General features: G+C 38.7%; 1 protein-coding gene across 2 annotated transcripts in view; it reads left to right on the top strand.

Moving 5' to 3' along the window:
* homer3b (homer scaffold protein 3b) overlaps nucleotides 1-12586 on the top strand; it is a 65467-nt gene that overhangs the window by 51032 nt on the left and 1849 nt on the right. For both annotated transcript variants that reach the window (XM_036140991.1, XM_036140992.1), the window contains 2 exons: nucleotides 9951-10061; nucleotides 12185-12265. In XM_036140991.1, coding sequence (XP_035996884.1) covers nucleotides 9951-10061; nucleotides 12185-12265 — 192 coding nt within the window. The remainder of the gene's footprint in view (nucleotides 1-9950; nucleotides 10062-12184; nucleotides 12266-12586) is intronic.

The following is a 12586-nucleotide window of genomic DNA, read 5'->3' as shown; positions in this document are numbered from 1 at the left end:
AGAGTGAAACCTCACAGTGATGGACGAACACAGGACAGACGGAATGATGGCAGTGTAAAAGATAACCAGCAGCTCGTGTAGAAAGTTGTACTTATTGAGTTGCCACAGGAAGTACAGTCTGTGCTGGGCCTTCTTCTGAACATCGTCTGTGGAAGGACCATCTCAGGTCAGGAGAGAGCGTGGAGAGAAGTGGAGTGAGAGGACACACCCCTGCAAGGCGCTGGTGCTGATGGTTCTTATGTGGGAGAAATGCTCCCCAGTCTCAAATGTGCCATTTACCCATTCATTTTAATGTGGCCTAGACACCTGTGCCTGTTTTGTACTGAGCATTTTTAGTCATGTTGCGGCTAATAAAAGCCATAGGAGATGGTTTTTCCTTTTTTTGTTCTCTTTCCTCATCCCTAAGTAAAGACCAGTGCTTCTCTGTGATGGTACAAAACTTCTCTTGGTCTCCCTGCCCCCATTGTATATGCACAATTTGGAGGTGGGTGTGCGCTACCCCTTGCTTGGAGCGCTGTTTACTCAGGAGTGCAATGAATACAAATCTATGTGCAAGAGGCTTTTTAGATTATTATACCCAGTGTGCCATGATGGATTCTAGCTTTATCAGTCCTCCATCCTACCCCTTGCCACACGCCATGGACAAGCTGCTGCTGCTTTTAAGCTCATCCACATAAATACCCAGCAGCCAGATATGCTGTCTTCACAATAATGAACCCTCATGATCACACTACAGTGTTTTGCAGGCTCAACACAATCTGGGAACTCTCCAGCTCTATAAAGCATAATAGGTTGCACACCGTGCTCTTTAATGCACCCTAGTAGTCCTAACCAAGCCCCCGAAACCATCCCCATTCTGGACGATTCTTAACATCGCTGTGAGTTACTTTCATTGTTAAAGGTGTCATGCTGTGACATCATAATCAATAGAGTGATCAGCTAGTAATTCAAATTATTGTTAATATCCTCTGATTATCTTATTTGGGTATTGAGTTACTGTTGTGTTTGAATTATTTAAACCAAACAATAACAAATAAAAAAATAACAAGAGGAGGATTCGCTTTCTGCTTTGATTGGACTTGACTGGACTTCCTGATTCATGCCTGCGAATATGTGTTTTTCCATCACAGCTGCCACGTTTCATGCTTTTTCATGTTGGTTTCCTCCCAGAGGATTTTTTTTCCATCAAGTCGCTGAAAAGGATGCCACTTTTAAAACATTGTTGTTTCGTCTCGGCTTGTTTCAGAGAGTGTCGCCCCAACATAGTTTGGTATTGGTATTTTTTTTTAGATGTCAACAACACTTTCTATTTACCATTTTAAAAAAACAAGAGGGTTTAATATAAAGTAAGAGCAACATAGAAAACTGTTAAAATCAACACAAACCTACAGAATCTGCTTGTTATTGTTGTCCTTTAAAACCGCTCAGACAGTAACTGGATTTGATGCAGATGGGTTTTTTCCCCCCCTCTAACATATAGTATGCCTGTATCAGAGTAAAATCTCCCCTAAGACTGCTTCAAACTGCAGATTCATTTTTCATCCAGCCCCCCCTCTCCCTGGCATATTTCTGTTGACAGGCTCCCGTGATAATAGCAGGGCCAGAATGCAGACATTTCATCTTTAATTTACAGAGATGAAATTATGCCCCTGGTCAGGCTTAACAAAGCGCCTTCAGTGGCACAGTTCAGCGGTCTGGAGTGAAACGATATCGCCGCTGACAGAAAGTGGCTCTTTATTTTTAGCTTGAGGCATTATTCCATCTATTTTCTTTTTCCATCTGTACGTGTCCAGGTGAAGGTTACCCCTCAAAGACACACACATCACATAGACGAACACACACACACTGGGGTGCTGCAAAGTCAACCAGGTGGCTGGAAGTGGAACAGGCCTCCAGGGTTTGGCAGGAGGGTATCAAGAGGGGCCGGAGTAGTTTTTATTTATTTTTTTTTTCTTTTGGGACAGGACACCCCCTTCTGCTCACCTCCTCCTCCCCACTCTGTCCCAGTTAGAGGAAGAAGATAAATCACTGGAGAAGCAGAGGGAGAGCGAGGTTGGCTGGCTTTTTTCTCGCTCGTCACATTCTCAGCTCCTGCTCATCCACCGGAGAAACACTCTGAGTTTACTTTCTGGGTTTCTGGCTTTTACCGGAGCCTCTGTTAGGGTTTAATGAGAGTTGACTCCATGAAAGTATGTGTACTGAATTTTAATATATTTCACACATTTTGTACTCATCTGACAGTGTTTGGGGACGTTTATTCTTTTTGCAGATATTTTTCTTCTTCAAAAGACTTGATATGTTCCAGGTTTCAAAGCCAGACAGCGAGCAATGACATCAGCAAAACATTTATCCATACAGTAAGACAGAAAGAAAATAGACCCTCTTATAATTGTAGCGTGTTTTGTATCAGGACATGCAAATATTGAAAAGCGCACCCAGTAAATCATTAACTCGTAGCATCAGCTTTGGCAGCAATAACCTGAAGTACTCTTGTTTTGCTCCACTTCTAGTCCCCCTCATTGTTGTGCAGGGGCGTTGGGGCATTCTTCTTCAAGGTCATTTCATTTAATTGACATTTCATTGAGGTCTAGACCAGGTGTTCCAAAACGTTTCAGCCTGTGACCCCCAAAATAACAGCACCATAGACTAGTGACCCCCTTTTGGCGGGTGGGATTTCTATTGTCTTTTTTTTTGGAATATAATGAAAATAAAGAATCAACATTAAGAGAATAAAGAATCAAGAATATTTTTTAACTGTCATCATGTGTTACCAGTCTAAGAGGTCTGAGGTCTATGAATCTCAAGCAATGAAGTAATTTTTGTGCAGTGATCTTAAGGCTTCATTTACATAAATGTGTAAGTTGATATTCTAGAGAATAGAGTGTGCAAATAGGCAATAACAGTAGTGTGATTGTAACATATGATGGACCACGATCTACTCAGCAGGGGGCGATAGCCCTCACAGCTCTTTGAAAGCAGCTGTTTGAGTTTATTATTTATTTATTTTGGATTTATTTTGGATTTGATGCTTCTAAAATGTTTACCTGATGGAAGAGGGGCAAACAGTGCTTTGCCCAGGTGCATGAGATCAGTGGAGATGCGTCTGGCCCTTCTCTGGACTCTTGCAGCATGAACTGACTCCAGATCCTGTAGACGACATCCCATAATCCCCTGGGCTGTCCTCACCACCCGTGCCAAGTCCTTCCTGTCCTGCATTGTGTAGCTCCCATACTACACAGTTACACTGATGCATAAAATACTCTCTATGGTAGCGATGCAAAAGTGTTTTAGCAGTTTAGTGGAAAGTGTAGACCGTTTCAGTTTCCTGAGGAAGAAGAGCCGTTGCTGGGCCTTCTTCACCAGGTGGGAGGTGTTCACAGACCAGGAGAGGTCAGAGGAGATATGAATGCCCAGAAACCTAATGCTCCACCACCTCCCCCTGGATGTAGAAAGGAGCATGTTCAGTCTTCCTTGAGCTCCTGTAGTCCATTATTACAACATTGGAAATATATTTTTTACATTCTTCCTGCCATGAGGGGTCTTTATATAACATAATTTAGGAGTAGAGGTTACGTCAGGATGTGGGTGTCACAGAGCACCCACTTTAAAAAGACTGTTATTGCCTAATACCAAAGACAAAATGCAATTATATGAATATAGCTGACATTTTAAACTATTGAGCATCTATTAGTAGTTTGCACAGTTAACATTACAAACTGCATTCCCTGCATATTCCTCATCTCTGAGATTTCCAAAATGCTGCCACTGTCTCTAATATCCACCAAGTTCCATGACAGAAAGACACAATCTAATTAGCTAAAAAGATGCAACAAAATTAACTTACGCCACAATCAATCGGATGGTACTGAGCAATAATGTTATAGTTTCTATAAGTTTTGTAAACAATTTCAGCACGCTACAGGTTTTACTTTTTCAGGAGAACTATTCCAATAAGTAAGTACTCTAATAATAGCATTGTTTATTGCTTCTAACTTTGGTTTTGTAGAGAGATACTTTTCTTGTAGTTCCTGTTTAGGAATGTTAAACAGCCTCTGGATATTTAAAGGCAGGTTTTTATTGTACGTTTTTTTATATGAGTTGCATTGTTTTCAGAATTACCAAATCATGAAACTTCAATTTTTTTAACTGAAAACTAAAGAGTGGATTGGCTCTCTGTTAGAAAACAGCATTAATATTCTTTTAAGCTTATTCTGCAGTAAATATTTATCATTAACACTGGTTTTAGACGTGTTTCCCCAAACCCAAATTTAGCAAGTCATATATGGAACAATACATAAATGACCCTAAATACCAAGCATTTTGTAGCATAAATGTTCTATTAATTTTGAGGTTTTTGCGAAAAAACTTTGATGAATTGTTCTTGATGTAATTTATATGCAATTTTCATTTAACTTACCATCAACAATAACCCCCAATAATCTGTTTCAGAAACAGAATAAATATTTATATTGCTTATATCTTTTATATTTTTGTTGAGCTTTCAAATTGGTGATTTCCAAATATTAAAGGTGCATAGCCACGTTATTTATTTTATTTTATTTATTTATACATTAGTAGCTCACTCTGGTTGCCTACAAAGTTTTTTTTAAAGATTATCACGTCCTGCTGGTGTATTAGTTGTTATTTTGGTGTTTTATTCTTTAAAAAAAAAAAAACAAGTTTAAAACAAGGAAGCGGCTAACGGCTATTAGCATCTCCCAGCGAAACAATTAAAAAAATGCAAAAAAATTATTCCAAGGGGGAAAAGACTGGAATGTCGCTGGGAATACAGTATGAACGTTGGTGTTCACTGTAGCAGATGCTAAACCTGCCGAGGCTCAGATGTGTCTGCGGAGTTGGTTGACGTGAGTAAATGTTCTGATATGAAGCTGGTAGATTGGGGTATTTAATTAATAACTGTTGGTCTCTGATGCTGCCGCTTTACTGCGAGGCATTGCAGAAGGTCAGGCTTGGTCCGGCATTATTTAATACTGTTTTGTAAATTAAGCAAACCGGCATTATGATAGTTCTGCCACACTGTCGCTAGATGTTGCCACGTCTGTTTATCTGTTAATTGCGCCTGTGAGAAAATTGTCTTTTGCCTCAAAAAGGACCATTAAAACACTATTGAGATGGAGGCTTGGTGTATATAACCTTATTTTATCATGATCAATGGTTTTTGGTCTTTTTTTACAAGCATATTACATGGCTATATACCTTTAAAGTGAAAGATAACTTGTTAATGTCAGATATTGTCTTTCTAAAATAATTTCCAAAGTATCTACAGTACAAGTGGCTCAGTGTTTGTTTCATTATAAGAAAAGTTGTATCAACTTGTGATGAAATATGGATTGTAATAAACAGGCATTTTACTTATTACTCTATCCTGTTTCCATCATTACAAGGTTCCTACACCACCCACCTCCCTGAGCTTGATGGTTTGGGGAGTTTATAATTGGACTTGCATGGCTTGAGAAGTTTTTGGGGAACTTTATTGCTTCCTTTGCACCAGACATATCTATTACCTCAACTCGACTTTTTTTTATTTAGGTTTTAAAATTGGACTGTGCCAAGGAACATTAATTGAGAAAGATTTCCGAGTTTTCCTGAGCTTTCTTCTACCTGTGAATGTTTGTGTGGAGCTCAGAGATCGATCATGTGCCACACACACACACAAACACACACACACGCACACACACACACACACACAGAGCTGATAATGCGTTGGGGCTGAAGCCTCTGGGACTGTGGACAATCCCCTCTTTCAACCTGCCAAGGTTTTCTGAAGCGCGGTGTGGATGCGGCGCAGAGTGGTGTGGTGTTGAATCTCTAAGCTGCTACTTTGAAACTGTCGGTGGAGATGTGGGGCACAACTTTAAAGGAAAGAAAAGGGAAATGTTGGCACTAAGAGAAGGAATGACTCCTCACCTTCATACACAAATTAACATTTTCAGACACTCATTGTACTGAAAAGTGGCAAACGGGTTATAAATAGGTTTTAATGAGGCCAGATATACTAACATTAATAACCAAATGTATACGATTGTTGATTGTATTGAATTTCTTTTCTTCTTTTTTGTTGAACCAGTTCTAAAATAAATTTGTAAAGCTATCTCAGATAAATGGCTTAATTTGTGGACATTTGTTTTTAGCCATAGTACATGACTGGACCCCTTTAAAGCAATTTTTAAAGCAAAATTTAAAGAAAGTCAACACACATTGGTACTGCTGCTAAAAAAGTCTTAATTATTGATTACTTTTAATAACTTATTTATTCCATATTCATTTTCATACTAATAAAAAATATAGATTAAACACTGAAACCTTCAGACATGCTGTTCATAGCTTCCAGCTGTAGTTATTAAATAGTGTTACTTTATTAATAGTGATGGGTGACAGCATGATGCTGCTACCACTGTTTTTTCTTACAGTTTCCACTGCAGGACTATCTGTGTTTTTTGCAACTGTAAACATTTTCAAAAAGCTGAATTTGTCTTTCATATAGGCGAGGCGTAAAGTGTATAGGCTGTTTTTCTGGCCAGCTGGTCGTCAGTGTGCAGCAGCAGGTGGCGGAGAAGTGGGGTGTTAATCTATGCTTCATACAGATGTTATAAATTCTGATTACTCCTTCACTTTCTTTGAAAACTCACTAGAAATATTTTAAAATGTAGGAACAGTACAGAAAATTTGAAGTTCTTCGCAGGTTTCTAAAATGAAATATATATTTAATTAAAGTTTTTGAAACACTCCTAATATCTCCATACTTGGTATTCTGTGAGTATTCTGCCAAGGTCTTACATTTAACATTTCTCCAAACTTCTGTTTTTAAGCATTTGCTATTTCCATTCACGCAGCATGGTAGAGAAGTGTTGAGCATTGAAGACTAGCTACAGTAGAAGAACAATATATGAAAAGTGTCTTAAAGTTATGCTATACAAGATTTGCAGCAAGATTTTGCAGATCTTCAATAAGTCTGTTGCGGAGAGTGCAAAGTATTTTGCTATCATCTGTTTGGAAAGCAGCATCAGAGCCAATGACTTAAAAAAACCCTCAACATGTTGAGAAAGATGGCTCTGTTCGGAAGACTGCTCTGGAACGTCTGGAGATGATTTTACAAAGAAGGATTATTTTTGAAATGGAGAAAGTCACGGACAACCTTGAGCATCCTCTTCATCAGACTTATATAACAAAAGAGTGTCTTCAGTGAGAGGCTTTATCAGAACAGACCGTTAGTCTCCTGCCCACCACTGTCATCACCTACAATTACTCTTTTGAAGAAACTTCATATCAGCTGCAACAACATTTAACTTCCCGTTGGGGTTAGTAAATTGAATTGGATGTATTAGCCTCTTAAAAATTATGTTGTACAAGTCGATCTCCATGATCGTGGTTCCTGTGAGTATTCAGAATATCCAGCCAGGATTGCTGAACCTAAGGGGAAAGGGGCGTGGCCTATTGCTTACCACTTGGATCTACCTAAGATGTCTGGGAATCTCCTCTGTTGTGATTCCAATGCAGGCCCTTATGTCCAAATTAACTGCTGTAAATTCAAGCTAAGTCTTTTTATCCCACCCTCTGAATGTTACTTTCTGCTGATCAACCTATTTTTCCAATCAGATGTACACTGGAGGATGGTACATTGTCTCCACTGTACCACTGTTGCTGCAGTCTTTGTTTTTTTACTACGCCACAACTATTGCACAATCCGTTATTGTTCCTTAGGATGCATAGTGGTAACTCAATACACAATTCAACAAAACAACACTAATTAGAAAAAAGAAGAGTTATAACAGCTGTTACAGTACTAGTTGTATTAATAGATGGAGTATCAGTAGTAAGAAGAGTACCAGTTATAATAGTTTTAGTAATAATAATAGTTGTAATAATGGCAGTAGTAATAATATTAATAGTAGTAGTAGGTGGTAGTTGTAGCAATAGTAATAAATCCTGCGCCTCGGCAGCATATGTGGGGTCCAGCCTTTATATATGTCTATGACAGTGATACCCACCCCACCTGTCTTTGTCAATGCGCGTTAGTTGACTGTGAGACTTAATAAACCTGAGACTTAATGTTTCCAGCTTGTTGGTGCTAAAATACAATTTTATTGTGTTTTTTATAGATTAATCTAAGAAATGGGATGAAATTGCCTTTGTAAAAGGCTTCTGGTAACAAAGTGCCTATAGATGTAATTGAAAATTGGGGTCTTTGCCAAGTTACCTTTGTGCAGACACAACACATGAGACCATGTGGCAAACAGTCCTTAACTCTCTCACTTTTTATGCCTAAATAACTAAAAGGTCAGAGTTAAATGACTTAAACAACCAAAACACATTTCTATAAAAACTATTGGGTATAAAACATAAATGATTAAAAAACAGACCACATTGAAAAACCTGATGGAAAGTCTTGCTCTCTCTCGCCCTCTTGCAGCCTGAATGAACTGCTGATATATCTTAACAAGTCACAACAAATAAAGTTTCCTTTTGAACAGCATCTTACCTAAGTTTACTGTAAATATGTTCCTGATCACCAGCAGATTCCTTGGTGCATCTCCATTTCCGATTTTTGGAAAATACTAAAGTATTCCAGGTGGTTGTCCTCATTGTCAGCATTTATTTAATTTGTTTCATCTCTTTGGAGCCGTGTCAAGCTTACCAAGTAACGTTATGCATTTCAAGCTTTATCTGAGTTAAATTGGATTCCCATTAATTGCTGCAGATTCAAACTTCGTAAACACTTGGGATCCAATTAGTTGAACATCTTAAGCTGATTACTGCCACTTTGAACAAAACATATCACACACCACTGAGATCTGAAGTGCCCGAAGCCAAGAGGGATCCGAACCCCTAACACAGTCAGAGTTGTGGTGGTCTGATTGCAGAGCTTTGAATGATGGAAAAGTTTATGCCACAACATGATGATGAACAGTTTGTCCCTGTTTTGTAAAGTTGTCACTCAGATTCTCTGAAATTTTCCATTAATATGTTAAATTTAAGGAACTGGGTCAGACTGGGGTAAACAGTTTCTGTAAAAAAAAATATTTTGCCAGGTCACATCCCTCTGTTAGAGAAGTCTTCGAAGCTTCACTGCTGAGCCCACTGGCAGCAAAGCTCTTTTTTCACAGAATAATTTCACTTGGTATGTGTGCGCAGTTTTGTTTATCTTTATATTCAAGAGGAAAGTGAAAAGGGTCGAGAGGAGTGGGAGAGAGTGCACGCATAAAGAAAAAAGATGTCCTTGATTCTTTTACAGATTGTACTGAGTGATGTCTGATGGATACAACTAAAGGATGCGCAGCGTCTAGAATAAAAGGTGTTTATCAGATGTGAAAATCTCATCAATAACTTACTTTGTGTGTGGGTGTGGATAGATAAACCTCTATGCTTTGCCTTTTTTCCAATTACCAGCAATGTGTGCTGGGATAACTGCAGCATATGACACTAGCCCTAATATAAATACATTTTAATGATATTTTTTTCACAGTTCACGTTCAGTCCAGCTTCATTCCCTCCATTAAAACATAATTAATTGTTACCTAAAAAGCAACATGGCCAGAGGAGTTTTTAAGGAAACTGAAAACTAAGAAAATCCCCTTAGCTGAAACAGCCACAGTGTTTTTGGTTGTATGCCTTCTGCACATTTAGAGACTGAAATCTTATTTTAAGGACAATGGAGAAAGCATGACTTGATGGCTGTTTATTTCATGTTTCTTGTTTCATTTTATGTATACATTTTACTGATTTACAGTCTATTTACATGTTTGTTTAAATGAAAAAGCTCTTGAAAGTGAAACCTTGTGTCTCAATGAGATTCATGTGTATAAATACAGAGGAAATTAGAAAAAAAAAAGGATTTCTAAAATCTCCCACATTTCTGACCTTAGCTTCAGCCTGGGTTCTCTGGCAGGTAATGCTTAAACGTATATTTCTGTTGTGTTTTTGTGCTCCAGGTGGCTGAGCTGGAGGCCCAGCTGGGGCGTCCTGTTGCTGGTCAGCCGGGTAAAGAGGAGCTGAGTCGGTCGTTGGAGGAGCTGGAAGCCTTGCTGAGAGCCAAAGAGCAGGCAAGAGACCAAGTCCCCCACCCCCTGCGCTGCACGCTGTCCAAATCTATTTGCCATCTTATTAAAGGGAATCTAAGAGTGGAGAGCTAGCCCATAAATACAACGGCATACATAATAACCTGCCAGCAGCGAGCTAGATGTGCGAGCCTTCATCTCTCTGTAGTAGAAACATCTCTTGAAGCATTAATAAATCAGTCGTTTGTGGATGTGGTGGCATAGAAAATAATAAGTGTCAGTTTGTGTCATTTCTCTCAAAATCACTCTTAATGTTAAAAAATAGAACCTTTCTGGTTCAATAATAATAATGAAGGTTACATGGTAACTAAAAGAGTATAAATCAAATTGAACATAGAGTGAAAGGGGGTAAATGGGGTTTCTAGTTAAATGGGGTGTTAGGCAGTGGCGGCTGGTGATAAAAACGTTTGAGGGGAAGCACTGTATGTTGGGTATTACAACATAACAATAAACTCTACTTGAACATAAATCCATCCACGGTCACTTACCTGCTGCTGGGTTTTTAAGTCTGATCAGTTCCTTAACCAATTTTTTTCCCCCTCCAGCAAAAGCCTTGTGAAATTATTATTTTGTGAATAAATTACCAAATTTTATTTCGGTCTCACCATTCTCTCCTGCCTCAACATTGTTGTAACCTGACTCTCCTGTTTGCATCCGCGTGTTTAAATGAGCTTTGCGCCTGTGGATCTGGGCTGCCAGGAGCGTGAGTTTGATTGACACGCATCATGAATTCGTCTGATTGGGTGAAGAATGACACAAAAAGCACTGATTGGCCACTGGCGCAGAGAGCTGCACCTGAGACTCTTTAAGTGACCAATTAGAGAGCAGCATGAAGTGACATGGAAGCCAAAAGTTTAAGGATAAGCATAAACACTCATCTGGCCAGCACTTGTCATCATTGAACTGTAGAGATTCGGACTTAAACAAAAAATAAACCCAAAATGGAATGGGAACGCTGAAATAACGAAACATCAGACACATTTTAAGAGGGAACTGATGTGATAATTACTTTTTTAAATTTATATTTACTGTCTACACTTTTTTCCTGCAATTTTGATTGGATGTGGTGCCCTAGCGCCCCCTATTGACAAGCCGCCACTGACGTCAGGTATATTTGTCCTGAAATTATCTCAGAAGCTGCTGAGTGCGGGATTACATTTTATACGTGGTGAACACCTTTTACTTGTTTGGCTGACATCTAATAAAATGAGTTGTATTTTTTAAAAAGCACAGTAATGAAATAGTCTGTCAAATCAGCTGTACCATGACTAAGCAACGTAAACTTATTTTAGTGTATATAAACCAAACAAATTTGCCTCGAGAATGGGGGGGAAAAAAAGTGAATAAGAGAAGTATATGTCTCATATGTCTTGGTGTGGATTAAGATTTGTTGCAGAATGGACACTAAATCAACACTTTGATTAAAGATAATTAAAACATTTAATCAGAGCTGGTAATCAACATAATCAAGTAATGATTAATTAAGAAAAAACAGATGAAAGCAATAAAAAGCAAACATACTACACAAATTAACTACACACTAAAGGAATAATTTAGGACTAGGGAATTAAAGACCAAAGTCAGTTTGTACCCAGACATCCATCTTCCCAGTAACACACATAATTCCAAGGTGTTCCTGCCACATGTGCTCCTGTGCAAGGCACTTAACCCCAAGTTGCCTTCCAGCCTGCTAGTGAAGGTGTTTAGCAATTTGATTCACATTTCAAAGCTGCAGGATACGAGTTTGAGACTCGCTTTGAGTGCTTTGAGTGGTTAATGACTAGAAAAGCTCAATAGAAATTCAGCCTATTTACAATTTCAAGGATGTCAAACTCCAGTTCCCAAGGGCCGATGTCCTCTAACATTTAGAACTGCCTCTGAATACGATGGTTGAATTGCCTCCTCAGCAGGCATGCAGGTTCTACAAAGTCCTTTCAGATGAGCTAATTATTTGATCCAGGTTTTGAGACAGCGACCCGTCCAAAAAGCTGCAGGACAACTGCAGCCCGAGGCCTGGAGTTTATGACAGCTCTGATTCAGATGAACGGTTCATGTCTTTTATAACAGGTGGCTGTGGAGATGTTTTAATACTATTGCTGTTATTTCAGGAGATTCAAAATCTACAGTGCAGGAAAACAGATGTGGGCGAACTGGAAAAAGAGAAAGAAGAAGTCTTGCAGAGACTTCAGGTAAGTTATTTGCTGGGTTAATCTAAAATGAAGAGACCAATCAGCTCAACAGTTTCTTGTTATCCACTCATGGTCAATTATCAAACCAACTGTTTTGCACACTTCTGGTGGCAGTTTTAGTTGCTTAATATTCCATTTGAAGCTAAATTAATTTCCTAGTAAAATTATTAATCATTTAGGATCAATTAGCGTTAATTTCTCAAGTGGAAATACTAGTTACAAGGTCGCATCATTCCTGCGATCAAATCATTTTCAGCCTTTCACTGAGCAAAGTGAAGTTTGTAATCTGTGTTTGCATTGCCATATTTTCTCTTTACAACA

The sequence above is a fragment of the Fundulus heteroclitus genome, chromosome 9, assembly GCF_011125445.2.
Source record: "Fundulus heteroclitus isolate FHET01 chromosome 9, MU-UCD_Fhet_4.1, whole genome shotgun sequence".
NCBI classification, from domain to species: Eukaryota; Metazoa; Chordata; class Actinopteri; order Cyprinodontiformes; family Fundulidae; genus Fundulus; species Fundulus heteroclitus.
Note: the sequence above shows the minus strand (reverse complement) of the source record. Positions and strands in the feature narration are given on the sequence as shown.